The sequence below is a fragment of the Ceratotherium simum genome, chromosome 37, assembly GCF_057802395.1.
Source record: "Ceratotherium simum simum isolate JZ-2026a chromosome 37, ASM5780239v1, whole genome shotgun sequence".
NCBI classification, from domain to species: Eukaryota; Metazoa; Chordata; class Mammalia; order Perissodactyla; family Rhinocerotidae; genus Ceratotherium; species Ceratotherium simum.
This window is the reverse complement of record NC_141936.1, coordinates 5813912-5834682: the sequence shown is the minus strand read 5'-3', so window position 1 is coordinate 5834682 and position 20771 is coordinate 5813912. Positions and strand designations below refer to the sequence as shown.

Below are 20771 nucleotides of genomic sequence, written 5' to 3'. Positions count from 1 at the left end.
GATACGATGGTGGCTGGAACCAAGTCAGGGGCTGCCCAGTGGGGGCTGTGACTATGAGGAGGAGTCATCTGGGGTGTCGGAGCCACAGAGGAGATGCAGGTGCTGCTGGAGAAGCTACTCAAGGCAGAGAAAGAGGAGGAGAAATACCCTGGCTTCTTTTTCCCTCTGCACTCCCATTTCCTATGGGGTCTCCTTAGGTGGACCCAGTCAGAAGCCAGGTGATATGGGACTGTTAGCTTGAAGGGGCTAGCTGCACTCAAGACAGAGGAGAACACAGGGACAGTAGGCACTGGATCTGAGGGCACACAGGCAAATAGCACAAAACTCTCATTTACACTACCGATTTGATTCTTTCTTTATGAATCAGTTCTGCCTTTACTTCCTTTAACGTGTCATCTCATCTACCACCGTGCTCTTCCTTTCTCGGTATAAACTTATCTCCTCCATCCTCCTTTTCATGGCATTCTTTTGACTTCTCATCTTAACCTGTTGTGTTTTATAGACTTAAAGGCTGTGTCTTCTTGCACTCCACAGAGGATGGCACACAATTTCTCAGATTTTTTTCCGGAAAATCTTTTCTGTCTTCTGGTGAGAGTGTGGATTTCCTCTCTATTCTCTGGGTGCTGTCCCACTTTTATTTTCTGCTCCCCCCCATGAATCAATTTATTTTTCTCTTTATTCATGTTTGATTAAGGCGAGATGCAGACACGGGTTCCGTCAACATGCAGGGGAAGTCCATGGCCCCGTTCTCCGTCCACTGGTGAGCCTGCGGAGGGCACAGCGGAAGAAGGCTGATGGGGAGGTGCCCAGGCCCTGTCCCAGTCTGTCCATTCACCTGGTGACCTGCGCTCTGCCAGGAAGCCTCTTCCTCCTACCCTTTCCCCAGCAGAGTCAGCAGGTTGCTGTGCCCCCTGGCTTCCTCGGTTTCCGCCTCTGCGCTTTACTGCATCTCCACAGGCATCCTCTACTGCCTGGCTGACTTCAATTTTTGTAACTGATTGCCGGAAAACTTATGGCTGTGAGCAGAGGAACGTCGGTTCTTCCCGACTCAGACATGAGCTCATCTTGTTGGAGCTGTGGGTTTGCTTTCTTTCCCTCCCTCCCTCCCTCCCTCCCTGTCTGTCTTCCTTCCCTCCTGTTGTCTGTGTCTTCACAGATATTTTAATACGAAGACAGGAGCAGCTGCCCTCTCAAAATTGGTAATCTTATTAATATTGTAAGAGTGATCACCTCTGGTCCCTGCCCTACCCCTAATCTGTTTTTTCCCAACCCATTACCATCACAAAGTCAGGCTTAAGCGGGGTTTAGAGGAGAGAGAGAGAGAGTGAGCACAGGAGACCAGGCTACAGAGGGAGAGCCAGGCCGGAGTGGGTCTTCCCTCCCCAGCCTCGCCAAACCTCATCCCTCACCACGGCACACTGTGCCCTTGACACGTTAGTATTTCTGGCTTACACAAGCGGCCACTACCATGCCACTTCCCGGGGCATGGCAGTCTCTGATTTCAATCGCCCCCCTTCTGTGTTGGGAGCAAACCACACCACTAAGACGAGCGGTTCACCCTGGAGCCCTCCAGATCTAGTCTGGTTGTATTTATATGGTATCCTCGGCAGTTCTGGCTTCTTCAGGCCTTCCTCAGGCTAACCTGGACCCTCCCATTGGCCCTCTCACTTCTCCATGCAAAATGTTAAATGGTTCCCAGCGACTGCATGCGACACAGACGTCCCCCAGCCCCCCGGGAAGAGCTGCCTTCCCTCAGCAAAAGCATCTCCTCCTCCCCTGGGCCCCCTCCTCCCTGGGTCACAGACTGTGACAAAGTCTTATTGCCTGTCTCTGGAATTCATTTCCTGTCTCTCCTCGGTTCCACCTCTCTGGGGCTCCCCGGCCCTCCCCGATCCCTCAGCTCTGCGCCCCCTCAGCTTTGCCAGGCAGCTTGCTGCCTTCATTATTTTTACGCCAACACAGTTTAGAAATCCCCGCTGCCTCCTTCCTGTCTGCGGAGAGGCGGCTGCCACATTACCCTGACATGCTGATGTCATTAGAGTCCACGCGCTCCCCGGCTAATGAGGCGGCAGAAAGAAAATTAACGGGAAGAATCACACAGGCGCTTTGCTCTATATGGAGATGGAGAAATAAAACGAGAGCAAGAGCGGCAGAGGCCCGCTCTTTGCGGCTCTTCTCCCCCTCCCGCTGGGGCCGGGGCGCACACGCAGCTCGGGGGAGCCGGGAAACGCAGCCTGGTGTTTGACTACTGCTTCCCAGGATTCTGCCTGTGGAACTGGAGTAAGGGGAAGTCACTGTACCTAATTCTGTAATTAGGTAAAAAGAAAACACGAACACTTGAAGTCTGTGTTTTCAGGATGGGAAATGTCCAGAGGTGAGGCAAGACAGGAGATTTGCAGATGTTTCTAGAATCTGTCCTTCTCGCAATCAACCTCCGTTTCCCCTTGTTCGAGCTCTCTGCATTCCTCACCGGGATCGCCACAACAGTGTGGTTTTCCATCAGCCCCTACCCAGCGTGTCTCTACACTCGAGCAGAGAGATCATCCCCAGACACTCATTTGATTGTCATCTTTTCTGCTTAAAATGATGCAATAGATTCCCATTGTTCTTAAGACAGAGGCTCAAGCCCTTAACAAGGCCCCTGCCTAGGGTCCCGGCTCAGCTGGCTCCTTCTGCTGTTTCCTTTCCTCTCTGGCTACTGGGTCATCGTTCTGACTGCACATGTTGCAACCTCCTTCTGCCCCAGGACATTTGCCCGTGCTGTTCTTTTTTGCATGGTCATTCCTCCCCTCTTCACATAGCTATGTCTTCAGCCTTCAGATCTGGGCTTACTCAACATGTGCTCTGGGGGGGGCCTCAGACCTCTTCCCCCCCACCCCCCAGTCAGGTTAGGCCCCCTATTTGGCACTTTCAGGGTGCGGAGGGCCTTGGCATTGCCGCTCTTCTCACCACAGCAACTTTGCATGGGTGTGTACCGTTGTCTGAGTCAAGGCTATCTCACCCACATGACCGGCAGCTCCCTGAGGGCAGGAAATACGCATGCTCCTGTTCATCACTGTAACTCCAGCACCAAGCACAGCGCTTCCCTAGAAATGTTTGTTGAATGAATAAATAAGGGCTTTAGGGATGCCTGTTGGGAAGCACGGCCTATGTGGTTTGGGGGACATTGTTCATCGCTGGTGTTGTCCCTGCACCTCCCTGAGTCACGGGCAAGTCTGAGTTTGAATCATTCATGACTGCTGGCACGTGCATTTCCACTGGTTGCTGCTGGCCTCTGCCCTGTAGGGAACAGAAGAGCCTTTGGGAAACAGCACCGGAGAAGGGACAGGGTTGGAGCAGCTAGAGCGCGTTAGCCCCACGGGCTGACTGCACATGGAAAGTGCTCCCGGAAGGGCGTCAGGTGACATCAAGGGACACACAAAGCTGGCCACTTAATCTGAGCAGTGAGTCAGGGTGGCTCGCAGATGAAAGCCCATGACAGAGGTGGGGGAGGGGTGGCTGAGTCCGAGGATGCGGGGTCCTGTCCCGGTGCTGGTCCTTCGCAGCTCTGTGACTCTGGTAGGTCACGGGCCATCAGAGTGGACTTGTGCGCTCCCAGGCCCTTTGGGGCTCCAGCATTCTGTTCTGGGGTCCAGCCGGAAATGTGCTCTTCAAAGACGTGGGATGTGGAAAGCAGTACTTCCCTGTACACAGATAACACGGGGCTTCATGCTGTTTCCGGAATGCATCTTCCAGGTGAGGGGCAGAGGAGAGAGACGACAGCAAAGCCCTTTATTCCAGACAAGCATCCAACTCTCGTCAACTAGCGGCAGCTGCAAAACAAGTTTGGCTCCACATCCGTGCGTGCTGCTCTGCCCTCCTGCCAGCTCTCCTCCAGGCCGGGCCCCACCTGTCCTGACAACTTCCAGAATCAAACCTGGCCCCAGCCTGCACCTGCCCTCGGCCCGCTGTCTGACTCTGGTGTTAACTAGCGGTCAGCCGGGCATTGTCAACACGCTCGCTTCCCAAGCCGTGACCCCGCTTTGATCCGCGCGGCGGAGCACTGCGCACGGCTCTGGTGGATGCTTCGCGGCCGCCTGCCTCGGGGACGCTCCTTTGTCTGGGCGCGGGGGGACTGTGATTTATGTCATAAGCTCGCTGTGAAACCTTTTGCCTCGGTGATTCTGAGCTCCGTGGGTGTCTCTTTACATCTATTTAAAGCACGGCCGCTGCCCACGGACGGCGTGCTCTGCGACATTTCCCGGCGCCTCTGTGTACGCCTCGCCGTGGCGCTGAGTCTCGCCTGCAGAGCATCTTTGTGGCCGTTGCAGCGTGTTTGCTGCGCGCTCCACGGGGCTGCTGAGCCGAGGCGGGGCTGTCCCTTTGATGTTGCGCGTGGTGACTAGACCCCTTCCCCGGTGGAGCACTTGCAGGGGGTCTGGGTGGAGGAAGAGGCTGCTGCCGGATGTCCAGAGTGTTTACCCTGGTTGTGCTGAGGCAAGGCTGGAACATCACAGATACTTGCACCTTTGCTTAGAGGATTCTCAGAAACGCGTTCGCGTCCGCAACCTGCTCCAGGAGCGTGGGGGAGCTGGCGGCTGCAGATCTCACCGGGACTCGTTCGTGGGCGCCCCCTAGAGGTGTGGGGGACCTCAGCGCAAAGAGGTCGGGTCCCCATTCCCAAAGATTTAACCGCAGGCTACGCGCCCTCGAGCTGCTGGAATCCCTTTCATTCATTCAACAAACATTGACTGAAGGTCTGCAGGTACCAGCACTGTGTTATGTGCAGGGGAGGCAATGAGGGGCAATGCTTTTTGGTGAAAGCCTCAAAGTATTAAGATTTCTCAAGGAAGCTCCAATTCCTTCCACAATGGTGTGGAAATGCTGAGTGATTCATTGTCACTTCCAGGAGCCAAGCCATTGTCACTTCTCATGGCCTCTTGGCCCTTGCTATAACATAATGTCCCCTAAACCCAAACCCACACCCAACTTGCCCCCCCCCCCCACTGGCAAATGCCCCATTCCAGTGTGGCTGACATAGTATCGTGGACCCCAGGAGAGGGCCCCTGGAGACCCAGAGGGTGGGCACTGTGCCCTGTCTGCATCTGAGGTCAGGGTAGGGTAATTCCTACAGCCTCAGAGACAGAGTTCAGGGCTAGAGGTCGTGTCCCCAGGGATGATGATTGTGGGGCTGCACCCAGGACTTGGAACCTTGGGCAGGGATGAGATCACTCAAACTGAGTGACGTCAAGGCTAACAAAGGACTATGACTAGTCACTATTGAAATATATTGACTTTTTTTTCTTTAAAAGAATTTGCCCCAGATACTTTTCACTTGTGGCCCATCATGTAAAGCCTTGTTTCTTTCTTCAATCTTCATGCAGGTTCACACGATGCGAGTTGAAGTGTGCATCTTGGTTTAATGCAAACACGGTGTGAACTGGAGGGGCAGTGGGTGGGTCTTGTTTCCATGTTATTGGTTGATGAACTAAGCCTGCGGATATTGGGAAACGCTAAAATGTAAACTATGGATGTAGAATATAAAAATGCTGGCATTTCTTCCGTTCCAAGAGCCCACCATATTGCAATCACTGCACTGGTAGAGCACCATGGGGGAATTTCTCCGAGATAGTGTGAGAGTTAGCATAAGAAACTTGTCACAATGTTGTCATGTAAGAAAACACTCAGGGATTTATCTGGGTGGATTTTCCACTCTTCAACTATGTTTTTATAGACACAAACTTTACTCTGCATGCATCCATCATGCAAAGTTAGCATTTGAGAGAAATGTGTGAATCTACTATTTCAGACCATCTAGAATACTGTATTTTTTGGGTAACAGCCTTTCAGCTATTTGTTCAAAACTTACCAGGCCAAAATATGTCTCTTGCATATGACTGGTGAGTCTAGGTAACAGGGATACTTTTTAAATTAAGCACAGCCAATTTTACATCAAATTGAGTGACTTCCCTTCAATGAAGTCTTTTGGGGAGGACAAGTTCTTATTCCAACCAATATTTTAGGAACTTTTCTTTTGGAAACATTTTCCATCTTTTGAGTCTTTTCTCTAATGAGAAATCTTTATTCTTCACCTTTATTGTTTCAGGGTAGACCTGACACGTGGAAAAAGTGACGAGCTGCTCAGAGTCAAGTCTGCAAAGTGAGGTTGAGGTCCCAACACAGCCCTGACCCCACCAGGCACTTCACCTGGTTGAAACCCAGGCAGGAGAATGCACGTGCCTGGAGTATTTCATTGGAGTGTGGTGAGGACTGAATGAGAGAAATGTGCAAACGTGTAAAGTGCTCTCATTAATCTCACTAATAGGTGGGAACTCAGATCGGGTATTTCATTTCAGATCAAATGCCAGATGCCATAACAGACTGATTTTCATTGTTCTGAAAATTACACCAGAAGATGAGCTGCCAAAATATTTTGAGGCATGACAGCGTCATCAAAATAAATGCTTGGGGTTCCTAGGTGACTCCTTTGAAAGGATACACTCGGGTACCCTTGTTGACACTCCAACCTCTTAATTTTCTAGTGACTCTAGCTGGAGGCTTCCAAGCGCTTGTTCCTTCAAGTGTGGTCCCAAGACCAGCAGCCTCTGCCTCATCCGGGGGCTTGTTAGCATGCAGACTCTCCCACCCCAGACCCGCGGAATCAGAATCTGCATTTTAACAAGTCCACAGGGGTTTCCTGGGCCCCTTAAAGTTTGAGAAGCATGGCATGCCTCCCAGCTGCAGGCCCGGTCCCTGCGCTGCAAAGCTCCAGGTTTGTCGCTCAGCCACCTCTTACCTTGGGGAAGGCGTCGGGCCACACGGTGGGCGAGCCGTGGTTGAGCAGCGCCTGCACGGTGCGCTGCGGCGCGGCCTGGGGCGCGCAGGCGGCCGTCTGGAGCGCGCGGGCCAGCGGGGAGGCGCCGCCGTAGTCGAGCGCGCCCGCGTCGGCGCCGTACCGCAGCAGGAGGCGCGCCAGGTCGTGGCGCGCGTGGCCGCAGGCCTTGTGCAGCGGGCTGCGCTCGTCCTCGTCGCGCGCGTCCACCGCCGCGCCCCGCCGGAGCAGCAGCGTGCACAGGCGCAGGCAGCGCGCGTGCTCGTCCGGCCGCCGCGCCGCGCCGCACGCCGCGCTCAGGGCCGTCTCGCCGCGGCCGTTCCTCGCGTCCACGCGCGCCCCGCGGCTCAGGTAGAGGCGCACGTGCTCGTCCAGGCCCCGCTGCGCCGCCACGTGCAGCGGCGTGTCCCCGCCCGCGCCGCTCGCGCCGTGCACCGAGGCGCCGTGCTCCAGCAGCGCCTGCGCGCACCTGCAGAGAGGCCAAGGCCGGTCACTGGGGTCGCGCAGGGGGGCGACATCCCAACGTCCATCGCCAGCCACCCCCAACTCGTCACGCCCTGGCTGCCGGTTACCGGCTTCTGACGCTCTACGGGGCCAGCTGGTTCCCCCAAATAGCAAGGGTGTCCCGAGAGTAAGGACGTAAGTTCAGATCTCCCGTGCCAGGAAGTTCAAACTGAGCTGAAATGGCTATTATTAAAAACACAAGATATAACAAGTGTTGGAGAGGATATGGAGAAAAGGGAACCCTTGTACACTACTGGTGGGAATGCAAACTGGTGCAGTGCAATGGAAAACTATGGAAATTCCTCAAAAAATTAAGAATAGAACTACAGCATGATCTACCTATTCCACTTCTCGGTATTTATCCAAAGAACATGAAAACACTAATTTGAAAAGATCTATGTACCCCTATGTTATTGCGGCATTATTTACAATAGCCAAGACGTGGAAACAACCTGTGTCCACTGATGAATGAATGGATAAAGAAGATGTGGTATATATATACAATGGAATACTACTCAGCCATAAAATGATGAAATCTTGCCATTTGTGACAACATGGATGGACCTTGAAGGTATTATGCTAAGCGAAATAAGTCCGACAGAGAAAGACAAATACCATATGACTTCACTCATATGTGGAAGATTAAAAACAACAACAACAAACAAACAGGGAGAACAGATTGGTGGTTACCAGAAGGGAAAGGGGGTGGGGAAGGGCAAAAGGGGTAAAGGGGGACATTTGTATGATGACATGGAAGCTAGATGGTGAACACGATGTAGGACATACAGAAGTAGAATATAATGATGTACACCTGAAATCTATATTATCAGCCAATGTGACCTCAATAAAAAAAAAGTGAGATTATGGCAAACACGGGGAGTTCGAGGCCCACCAGTTACTAAATGGTGGAAATAGCTAGGAACATTTCCTAAGAATTCATGAGCAGAATTAAAACTTACAAATAATTTGTAACTGGTTGGTGCTACTTTGGAAGGTAATGTGGTTCAAATGACAGTGCTCGAAGCACTAATTACCTGGGCCCTTTGTCACAAGTGGCAGTTGAAGGTCCCTTAGACTAAGGAGGGCTCTTTCTTGGTCAGCATGTACCTCCCCTGTAAACTGCTTAGCTTTGGTGACAGTGTGCGGCAAGGCTTGGTTTGCTTGCACGGAGAGCATCTATCCGTCCCTCAAGGCACCGACACAGACTGGCACTGGGGTGTCCTCAGACAGGGCTGGAAACATGGGTGGAAAACACAACCATGCCTAATTGTGGGACTTCCTTTGCTTCAACCAGATTCTCCTTGAACAGACTAGATTTTGGTTGTATCCAAATTCCTGGGGGTTCTAGGTTCCCATGGGACACTGTGGTCTCCCCCAGAGGTGGGGGAGGGTGCAGCCTCCAGGTCTACCAACCGGATCCGAAGACTGTCCTCTCCTTCAGGCACCAATGCCTCTCCCAGGAGAGCAGCTCCCTCAGAGCCTCTTCCACACCTGGGCGAACTCCAGACGCCTCAACCTAAGCACACACAGGTGGCACACTGCTGACCAGGTAGGCCCAGGCTAGACCGTGGGCCTTGGACACTGGTGGGAAACTCAGTCTGCCCCAGCCTGAAAGTGGAGGGACAGTCACACAGACCCTCCTCCATTCTGCTGGCCCTTGTCATTCGTGGGGACCGAACACCAGGCCAACTTCAGCCACCTGCTTCCGGGTCACCTGCTGGACATTGCCATCAATGTGGTTGCTCCACCTTGGGAGTCTGCACTCCAACATGCTGACTTCAGACCACAGCCTCCGGTCCCTCCAGCCTGCCCACACCTGTTGGTACCCTCCTCATCGCTGCTCTACTGAGACTGCAGTCCTTGACCCCTCATCTCCCTCAGGCTTCCTGGCTTCACTTCCTTCCCTGGGGAGAACTCCAGTCCCTCTCTTCGTGGCATCCTCAGTTCCCTTGAATTGAGAGGACGTGGCCATCTGCCACATCAGACGGCCAGATCGTCGACCTGGAACCCATTCATCATCCACCCTCTCTTCCCCACTTGGCGCTGAGCCGGCTGGAGGAAATGCCATTCCTGGAGAGTGGCCTCCGGTCTCAGCTGGGCCTCAGGGAGCTCAGGCCACATTTTCCGGCGTTGCAGGCCAGCTCCTCATTCCTCGCCCTCTAGTAGCTGCTCCAGATGTCCATCGCCATCCTCAAGCCCCCTCCTCTATTTCCACTCTCCTCCCTCTCAGCAGAGTCTGCTCCTACCTCATTCAGAGTGCGGGCTCTCCCAGCAACTGCCGTCCTTCCTGCCTCTGCCAGTGAGTCTGCTCCAACACCTATTAGAATGTTTCTGCAACAATTGTTCTCTCCTTCCTCCATGAGTCTCAGGGAGGGAATCCCTCTTGAGCATCTTGCCCCAGACGTAGTCCTCTTCTGCTTCCCTGGGGGTCTGCTCTGTAAATTACTTGCTCCTTGCCCTTTCCCTGTCCCCTATCCCCGCTCCCATTTCAACTGGTCACTCAGCTCTGTTGTCTCCATCTCTTGTAATCACTTGAACTGCTTCCTCCCTCCATCCCCACTGTCACCCTCTTTTGTTGAGGCATAAATCATTTCTTGCCTGAGAGTCTCCTAATTCGTCCCCTGTGCCAAGCTAACAAGCTCCATACTACCCAGAAAGAGCCTTTCTGGTGTGAATCAGAGGACATGTGCCAGCCTAAACCCAAATAGCTCCTCCTGCCCGCTGGAGAAAGCCCACACTCCTTTCCCCGGGACACAGGATGCTGCGTGATCCAGCTCCCGTGGACCTCACCAGTTTCATTTCCTGGTGCTCCATCCTGTGTTTCAATCCTACCTGACCAGGTGTGGTTCTCAGAACGCATCCTGCCGTTTCATGCCCCCACGCCTTTGTGCCTGCCGTTCCTTCCTGGGATGCCCTGACTCATGTGATGGTGGACACATTCCTATCTTTCCTTTCTCTTCCTCTCAGACGCCTTCCCAGTGCCACCAGCAGAGGGTCACACCTCTGTGTGTGTGTACCTCGTACATAAGTGCCCGGGCACAGCATTTATCACACCATGTTTCAAATGTTCGATAGACGTTTGACTACTCTCTTAGCCTGCTGGATCCTTGAATGTAGACGTAGGGGTTTGTTTTATCTCTGCTTCTCCGTGCCTTTTGCAAGACTAGCCTACTATGGTATTGCCTAAAAGCATGTGGCACAAACTCATTTTGTTAATGAACATCTTTCAGCTTTCTTTCATGTTGATGCTGTTCTCCTGTTATTTACCTAACTGGGGCTCTGAACGAGATCATCCACTGAGGGTTCCCAGGCTGGAAGCGGCTGCCCTGAAATTCGTTTACATTTCTACCCAGGGACTCGCAGTGTTTTTAATTCTCTCTCTGTATTTCTCCAGCCTCCATATCAGCAGTATCTTGAGAAGTGGTCTGTCTTAGGTGAAAGATCTTTACAAACAAGTACAATTTGATGTGAAATGTCCTTTGGGACAATAACCAGCGAAGAGAGGATGCAAATTGTACAATCAGAGTGCTTCAGATTCGCTTCCTCCTTGCCTCTCGGGGAGGAATTTTGAACAGTGCAGCAGGAGGTTAGAAATCAAGGGTTCCGTCTCATTTTGCCACTGAGCCTGCGTGTGCTCGCAAACAATTACAAAACATTTTCTTCTTCTTTTTTTTTTAAAGCAGCCCAGCCTCTCCAAAGAAGTCCACCGGGAAATAAAATCGGGCCTCTTTTCCACGTCCATAACCTAACTGGCTGATGGCCAGGTTGCTCTTTATGACAAGGATACCTTTCAGAAGAATGAGGACACTGCCCACCCTCTGGAGGGCTGCAGATGCCCTTTTCATTTTTAATGAAGAGCTTCTAATTGGCTAAACCTTGGCACTTTCTTAGAATAGGTAATGAAGTAAGTTGCAGACCACAAGCACGACAAAAAACAACACAACAAATGGACTGGGGCACAGCTCTGCTGGTACACACTGGGCAGTCATTAAAAATGAAGGTGTGGGATTCTGTTTAATGACATGGAGAGCTATTTGCAATGATTATGTGAAAAGATCAGGTTACAAAACAGCACTGAACAGTCCCGTTTTTAAAGAAAGCAGATATGCATAGAAAGAAAGCCTAGAAATATATAGGCCAATGTGTGTTTACCTCTGGGTGATGGGGTGATGGGTGCATTCATTTCCTCTTTGCCTGCCTGTATTTTCAAAATTTCCATAATGAATCAGAGTTACAGTATGAAAAAGGAACAACAACAGAGGTTATTAATAACAAAACCGTCCCCCACCAGCCGCAGCAAGAGCTCATGGATTCTAAGAATGTCAGCTTAGCTTTCCAGGATTCCAGAATGCTCTCAAATTTTCCATTGATCTGTCCAGGCATAGCAGTGATCTCGGAAAGTATGTCTGGCAGTGCCTACGAGAAGGTGAGCCTAGAGGAGAGGGCTGGGGTGGGTGGGAGGTATTCAGCGATAAGCAGGGAAGGGATACCATTCTTGGGGACCTCCTAGACCTGACCTTGTATGTGTCAGTGTCTCCAGTCGAAGAAGAAATGGCCCGGTGGGGAAAGCACCACCAAGCCTTTGCAGGACTGTGTGGCTAACCCAGCCTTGGCTGAGCCCTGTCCTCCGAGGGGAGGTTTTGTGAGGTTTCCCGCTCTCCTGATAGACAGGCAAAAGTCAGGGAGGCCTGGAGCCAGTGTCGAGCAGTCACTGTCAGGAAGCAAGGGTGGGCTCCCATCTGAGGATGTCAGAACGACTTGTTTCTATCTTACAGGGATTAAGGAGACATCGTGTTGTCTGAACAGCCTCTGATATGAAGCAACTCGGGCAAACACTAACCCCCCAATCCCTCATCCCGTCTTTGATAATGACCGTGGTGACAGGCTGTTACAGGGCCCGAGGTTGACACAGAAAAAGTAGCTCGAGCCGAAAGGCAGGAGTTCACAGATATGAGCCCATCAAGGGCTGTTGAATTAATGTCACTTTAACTTACTTCTAAAGGGGCAAGTAGGACTCTGAGCTCACGTTCCACACACCGCTCCCATCCACCCTCCAGCATCTTCCCAAAGCACCGTCCTTCCCCAGTCACCTCCCAGGTGCAGAAGGTCCGAATGAATGCCTCAACCTGGGTTTTCCCACCGTTACCAATTCCTTTACCCTTTCACCCCACCTGCCAAGCCTTCCTGTGCCCCAGGAGACAGGGCCTGCTCATGGCTTTCTTTCATCTGTCTTCCCTCCTCCCCATCACTCTATTTACATAAAGCCCTCAAAAGTGGTATTTCACAGCCTCTGGTTCTGAGCTGGGAGATCATTGCATACCCCAGTACTTGGTCTTTTTATTTATATCTAAAAACATGTTCTCTTTAGTTCTTGCAACAAATCTCCATGGTAGGTAGAATTTATAGGTGGGGAAATTGAGGCTTAGAAGACAGTGACTTGCATAAGGCCATCCAGCCAGGACTGCTGTGTTCGGCCTCCAAGTTCTCTGTCACACCACCCACCCTGCTGCCTCTTCCCATTGGTATTATTTGTTAAGCACTTTCTATGAGCCAGGCACTATTCTAGGCATCTTCTGTAAGTCATCTCTAAATTTTTCATTCATTCATTCATTCATTCATTCATTCATTCAGTAGAGAACATCCTCCATCCATCCGAGAGAACAACAGGCTTTCAAGGCAGGGAGAAGTGTTTCTTCTCTGAGCATCCACAAGAATTTCTGTACAGACTGGCCGACAGAGCACTGAAGGAAGGACCAGGTGGGGGACCAGGTGGGGGAGGTAGCCTGCCCCGTGGACTTCGAGCTGTGGGCGAGCAACAGTAGCCTGCTTCTCCCCCAGTCCTTTGGCAACCTCGCATGGTAGATTTCATTCTCCTTTAGTTTTCAGTGAGGATCCAGGTTTTGAGGTTTGAGCAGTGATCTCAAGGGTAGGGACCTGGGAGATGATGGTGACACCACAGCCAGCACATCCTGCTTGGGATGTGAACTCCAGCTACCACTGGATAATAGAATGACTTAACAACCACCAGAAGATGGTCCTGAAGGAGTGATGTAACAACAACAACAAAGAACTATTAAAAATAAGGTGAAATTCAAGATTCAACAAAATCACTTAAATTTTTTTCAGGGGGAAAGAGACAGTGCTTATGAGCAGTTTGTTAGATATGTTAAGCATCTGTCTCCTGAGCGTCTATCGCCGGAAGTCGCTGGAGTCCTTGGACAATCCTGACTGCCCTTGACTGTTCTGCTCACCCGATTGCTGCCCGAATCCCTTCTGACAGACAGAGGGGTTTCATGCTGGACAGTGTGTTCAGGGAGAGTAAGGGGTGTTATGAACCAGTCTTGTTGAATCATCATTACTGCTACTTTTCCTCCTCGGAGTTGACATGGAGGCAGACGGGCTGGAGACATGTCCCCAGGGCAGGGTGGCTGCAGCCCCAAGGCTGGATCTGAGGGTGGGGGCAGAAGTGGCTGCCTGGATGCTGGGCAAGTGCCAGCCTGTGGGGGGCCGGGGACACGGGGAGAGACTCGGGAGGAAAATACAGCCATGTTTTCTAAATGAAGCCAGTGCAAGAGGTTGCCTCCTGTGGATTGATTCCCCAGCTGGCTCCGAATGAAGGACGGGGAAGCCACCACCCCAGGACTTTGTTGGAAGAGCAGTTCCACTTTATTTCCCTGGACCTTCTGCTGAGCCTCTCCTTTGGGGACATGCCACCACCCCTTCTGTTCTGTATTTTCTTCTCTCTCCCTTTCTCTCAGGATGCTAAGCTGTGAGACCAAGAAGCATAAACATTCACAATGGAAATGGCTGATGTGAATGGACAAATCCTTAAGGGGAGAGGGGAGATTGAGAGAGAAACTGGCTGGCCATTTCTATCCTTCTGCTTTCCCTGGAGCAATGGCTGCCATTTTATTTTTTTCTGAAGTGTTGGATGATTGTGGCTGGTGATGATATTTTGGCAAATTCTCCCCAGATTGCAAAGGGAACCCTGCATTTTGGTGAACTGAGAAATGATTTAGGGAACAAACTTTGAGAAGTCAGCTCCACTATTTGCCCCACTTGCCCATGAAGCAGACCTGACTTTCTGGAAGTTTCATTGGTGTTTCTTCCTCGACAAGAAATGGGCAATCTTTCTCTCCTCCCCTGGTCCCCATATGCTGCATGAAGAGGAAGACCCAGAAGCATCAGAGAGGAGGAGGAGAAGGAGGAAAGTGAAAGAAAAGACTCTATGTTCTTCTTGGGCAGGGGTGGGGGTGAGGTGAGGGAGCTTTGAATTAGATGAGAGAAAAGTTTGATGGATGTATTTATGTATTTTTAAAGTGAGGTAAAATTTACACACAGAGAAATGCACGAGTCTTAAGGAGTACAGTTGAATAATTTTCAACAAAGGAATACACTTGTGTAACTAACATCCCAATAAAGGTGTAGCAAATTTCCATCTCTCCAAGAAGTTCCCTTGTATTTGTTACCAGTTAGTCATCATCCCCACAGGCAACCACCATTCGGATTTCTCTCACCATGGTTTAGTTTTGTCTTTTCTAGAACTTTCTACTTTTTTGTGTCTGGCTTCTTTTGTTTAACATAATATCTGACATTCATCCATATTGTTGCACACATAAGTAACTCATTCTTTTTTAATTTCTGAGTTATATTTCATTGTGTGGATATACTACAATTTTAAAATTCATTCTCCTGTTGATATTGATAGACATTTGGGTGTTTCCATTTTTTAGCTATTATGAATAAAGCTGCTATGAACCTTTTTTATATGTCTTCTTGCAGACATATGTTCTCATTTCTCTTGGGTAAATATCTAGGAGTGGAATTGCTGTTATATTTACTTTAAAAGAATTGTATATTTAACTTTAAAAGAAACTGCTAAACAGTTTTCCAAAGTGGTTATAGCAATATACACTCCCCCCAAAAAATGTATGAGAGTTCCAGCTGCTCTACATTCTTGCCAACATCTGGTGGTGTTAGCCTTTGATTTTAGCCATTCTAACAGGTATGAAATGGTGAATATTTTCTTCTGGTTTTAATTTGCATTTCCCTGATGGCTAATGATGTTCAGCACCTTTTCATTCGCTTGCTGACCACTTGCATATCTTTCGTGAAGTGTCTGATCAAGGCTTTTGCCCAGAGGGTAAAGGTTTGATTTGGCCTGGATCACCTTTTTTATTTCCTGAAAGTGAGTCTTAGGTCTTCAAACAGGACTTGGCAAGTGAGCAGAAAGCTGAGGAATCTGCCCCAGACGCCATCAAGGGGCAGGGAAGGGAGATAAACCTGTAATAGAATTTTATTTTTTTTTGAAGCTTTCTGCTTTTCTTAGGGACTGGTAGAGCTTTACAGCCCCAGCAGATTGGGGTGGGGGGGGGCAGTCACAATAAACAGATTTGTAACGAGTATAAACAAGAAACCTATAACTGCTGGAGGTTAACACTTTCAAGGCCTTTGTGTGGCAGCCTGCATGCCCATGTCTTCTGGCCCTGCCCACTGCAGGGTGCCTCTTCCTGGTGGGCACCTATTGGTTTGGCAATGAAGCCCAATGAGCTCTTGCTCAACAAGAGTGGAAAACCTCTGAACAACATCACCCATTTGTGTAACATCACTTTGCATGGTGGGCACAAAATAGGAGCTTAATTTATCTCAAGATGTTTTATGAATGGAAGGGAAACGAGCCTTCTCCCTCTCCTTGAGAATCCTACTGCCAGGTGAAGTCTAGGGTTTGCATCCCTACCTATGTGAGGACTTCTCAAGTTCTCGAGTGCCAGCATGGTTTCTTTCACCTGCACAGCAGTCTCCAGGCTGAAGCGTTCATTGCAAACCATCTGATGTTTGCTGCAGAAACCGGCTCTCTGGTAAGGATCCAGCGTGGTGGCCAAGGTGGACCTTGTGGGGAGGCCAGGTGGATAGAACATGTTTGAAAATGCTGGTTAGAGACGAGTAGAGCTACTTGCTGACTATTGACAGTTTTTGAAAAAAAATTAGTTAACAAGGGAGAAAGTCTTTCAGTGTCAATCTCTCTTATGACACTTGGCTTTTGAGCCTTGCTCTGACAATTTCCACCGGGTGAGCCACCTTATTGGCAAAACATTGGCCCTTGATGAGCCTCGGTTTTCTAATCTGTAGACTGGGGATAACCATGTCTTGCAGGCCTGCTGGGAGGAGGGTAGCAAGCAAGACACTTGCAAGTGCTCAGGAATGTGAGACATTCTTCTACAAATATCAACTCATCCAGTGGTGGCACCCCTCTCCGACCCCTTGTTCTTCAATAGTCCTTGTGATGCTTCAAGCTGCTGTTGAACCAGAAGACATTTTCTCCCCTTGACGTGAACAATGAATCCATCACTCATCTGGGATGTGGAAAGAGTAGATTGTTTTCTGGATTATGTATCAATGCCTGGGAGCCTGACACCTCATGCAGGTAAACCTGTTATCAGGTGGAGACTTTTGGGGCTGTTGTGAGGACTCTGAACTTTTATCCCCACTTGAATCCTGATCAGAGAGTGCCTTTCTTGCCTCAGGAAAAGTCATATTTCATTTCTCTCTGCCTAGATTTCAACTTGCCAGGTCTGAACTAGAAAAGAATTGCCCAGTGATTTTCTTCAATGATTTTTTCCCCCTAAGATAATTAGCTGCTTTCACAGGTCCAACTCTGGCTTATGATTTATTTTTTATTTAGTTGAATTGAGACAACTGGGATGAAAAAAGCAAACTTGCATGCTTTTGACTAATATGTTCATGGAGGAAGCAATTCCTCCTCACTTCTTTTTAAATCCAGACAGCTTTATATGAGAAAAAGAATTGAGACTGTACTAATTCTTTTCTCATTTTAATTATCTCAGAATTTAAAAAAAGGTCAAGGAAAGGAGTCTGATAATAAATAGGGCGAGGCTGACATGCAGGCTACGAATGAACGTGAAGAGAGTATCTTTACTGGAACTTTTCTTTTTGGGAAAATCTCTTCAAAAGATTCCTAGATTAAAGGTCTGATATGCCTTTTTGTGTGTTGAATTCTGAATTCTGAAGGTTGCCAGTTGGAAGTAAGCACAGATAATTTTTTTTTTTTAATCCCAGGAACTTAGAGACTCAAAGGTTTTAAAGTCCTGCACCCATGGTGAATTGCTGACTAAAAGGGGATGGAGCAGAACTGGGTCCCTAGGTGTGAAGACCATTGTCATCAAGAGTAAGAAAATGAAATGGCTCTGTATGTAGGTCAACGACCTCCTCTCTACTATAAGGTAAAAAAATTAAGGATGACCCAAAATCTACTATGTATAAAAAGATTCTGGAGAAACTACCTCTTTCTTGTCAAAGTGATAATGTTTATACTACCTGAAGCCAGACCTCCTCGGAGTCTGACTTTAGGGGGACTCTTTAGAGCTGAAAAGCGTGGTCGAAACCTCAAGCCCTTTCTGACATCTATTCATTTTTCATCCTCCAATGTAGTTGGCTGTGTTATTATAGAGGTGTTCAATGGAATCTGCCAGCATTTTCCATTATAATCATTGATATTGAAGGGATTCGAAGTCAGCTGTTGCTTAGTTCTGCCTGAACTTCTGGTGTGTTCACCACTTAGCTTAAACTTTTCCCCAAACTCCAGGATTTAAATGAGTCAAGACCGTCAAACGAAATAGCCAGGAAGAAAGATTCACATAGAGTGACACATAGAGATAGGAGAGAAAATGAGAAGAAAAAGAAGAAAGAGGAGGAGGAAGAGGAAGACAAAAGAAAAGAGATTTTTAAAAGCCCCATTTTAATACAAAGACATTTTGAAAGCCCTTATTAAACAATGTCCTGGATCTGTATGATTTCTGAAAAACCAACGGCAGCCAGGAAACTAGTTTCTATTGCACAGCCTATAAGCTGAGTAGCTTGAATGGTCTATGTATACCTCGGTTCCTTATGATATCCAAATGTAAGCTTGTTGCTTGTCTTAAGGGCTGTTGTCAGGATTCACAATATTTTGTGCTCTGAGTAAGTGTTGCATTCTCATTTCTTAGTAAAAAGTAATATTTTCCTAATACTGTAAGTGGGAGGTGGGAGCCCAAGGTATGAAGCAAACTTGATTTTTAAAACTCTTTTTATTTTTAAATTATTTCAGATTTATAGAAGAGTTACAAAGGTATCATGGAGAGTTCCCAAATACCCTTCACCCAGCTTCCCCTAAAGTTCACGTCTTATATTATGATGGTTCATTTGTCAAAATTATGAAATTAACATTGGTATAATACTATTAACTGAACTGCAGACTTTATTTGGATTTCACCAATTTTCCTATTAATGCCCACAGTCTGGTCCAGGATCCAATCCAGGATACCACGCTGCATTTAGAGATCTTAATTTTCAACAAGAGAAAAGTAAATATAGACACGTTTTTTGGGGAGGTGGGAGGCCTGGTGTGTTCCTACACGTGGCATATCATCAAATGGATTATATTTTCCATAGGAACATGTTACAATTGGGAGTTATATTCGTGACAAAGAATATTACAGCAAATAAGTCATAGGTGACCAACAGATATGGAGATAAAAGAAAGAAATAATAACAAATCCCCATAGTAATTTAAAATAGTGAAGTATTGTTTCAATTCCCATAAAATGAACAAAATGATTATACCAGATGCCCCAGTAGTTGCAGTCAGCACCTACACAATTCTTACTATATGCCAGGTGCTCTTCCTAACATTTCACCTACGTTAACTCATGTAATTCTCATAACCATCCTATGTAGTAAGCTCAGGTATTATCCCATTTGACAGATGAGAACGCTGAGACACAAATAAATTAAGTGACTTGCCCAAGGTTGCACAGGTAGTAAATGTCAGCATTGGGGTTCAACCTAGGCCTTGAATGTGGTAAAATATGTACTGTAGCATATAAAATTGTATGGTATAAAAATACGATCAAAATTGAGTGCAATCAATGTATAATTGATTAATAATTTTGCCTGCATTTTTTAGTATATAAAAAGATCTGCAATTGATTTTGTTGGCTTATGGCCTTCAATAAAGATGATGTTTCTTTCTGTCCTAGAAATTTTCCAGTAGAAATCCACCTGCCCTCCCCCCACTTCCATGCACATAGTATATTCTATACATTTCTGTTCCACTGCTGTATCATTACCTTCCTCTCCCCTGCACTGCAAGCTTCTTGAGAGCAGAGACCATGTCTAATGCAGCACAGCCCTATCACCTCACAGAGTTCAACAACTGTGATTGAACGCTTGCAAGAATGGAGTTATTATTGGTTGACTTTGGAGCTGTGCTTTCCAAAAATAGATGGAATTTCTTTAATTTTGTCACCAGATGGTAACTTTGGACACCAGCAAATCATCTGCCAAATGAGTCAAGAACAGAAATTGGAAGTTAAAATGAGAGAGAATTAATCCCATGTTGAGTGATTGGAAAGAACCTCCCCGTAGAAAGTGGAGAACCTGCAGCTGAGGACAGAAATGAGTCACAAAGTTTGAACTCACTTCCCAAAATGATTGGCAAACACTGAATTTTTTGACTTCTTAAAGGGCCTCTGAGCTCCCAGATTGGGGCACAGTGAAAGAGACCCAGCCAGAGCCCTGTGGACTCTCAGAGTTGAGGAGATGGAGTTGGGAGTCCAGGGAAGCCAAGGCAGCTAGAGTCTGCAGGGCAGAGAACTGGGGGTGGATCCTCACAGAGAAAGAACTTTGCAGAGGGTCCCCTTGAGTATTCAGTCACATACCGATCAGTGTATGGGTGTGAGGAAACCGCCTAAGACTGGGGAAATAACCATCTGAAAGGATCAGAGGGAATTGTGCCCAGAGAGTGCACAGGTTCAGGAATAGTGCCTGTTCTCAACAACCAGCATGCAAAACTTCATAAACAATGGGGCATGGATTAGAGTACTGAGAAGGGTGTTATCTCAGTAGTGGGGAAAGACTTAACCTTAGACTAAATACTGCTCTGATCCTGCCTAACAAAGTTTAAAAGCAAGACCCAAAAGGATCAAACTATTTCCAAGAAACTTTACATCCCAGAGCAGAGATCAAGAATATTGATAGGAATACAAAAATATCCAGCACCCAATGAACTAAATGAAAAGAAAAAAACTCAATTAATTAAAACTCACCCAGATGATAGAATTAGTAAACAGGGACATTAAAATGGTTATTATAACTGTATTCCATATGTTTGAGAAGCTAGAGGCAAGATTGAACATATTAAGAAAAGACATGGAAGATACAAAAAAGACCTAAGATTGGACTTCTAGAGTTGAAAACTGTAATATCTGAGATGAAAAATTCACTGGATGGGGGCCAGCCCTGGTGGCCTAGTGGTTAAGTTTGGTGTGCTCCACTTTGGTGGCCCGGGTTCAGTTCCTGGGCACGGACCTACACCACTTGTCTGTCAGTGGCCATGCTGTGGTGGTGGCTCACATAAAAAAAGAAAAGAGGAGGATTGGCAGCAGATGTTGGCTCAGGG

At 48.2% G+C, this 20771-nt stretch overlaps 1 protein-coding gene across 2 annotated transcripts in view; it reads right to left on the bottom strand.

Moving 5' to 3' along the window:
- ASB18 (ankyrin repeat and SOCS box containing 18) overlaps positions 1–20771 on the bottom strand; it is a 70435-nt gene that overhangs the window by 16526 nt on the left and 33138 nt on the right. For both annotated transcript variants that reach the window (XM_087424522.1, XM_087424523.1), the window contains one exon: positions 6776–7280. In XM_087424522.1, the coding sequence (XP_087280648.1) occupies positions 6776–7280 (505 nt within the window). The remainder of the gene's footprint in view (positions 1–6775; positions 7281–20771) is intronic.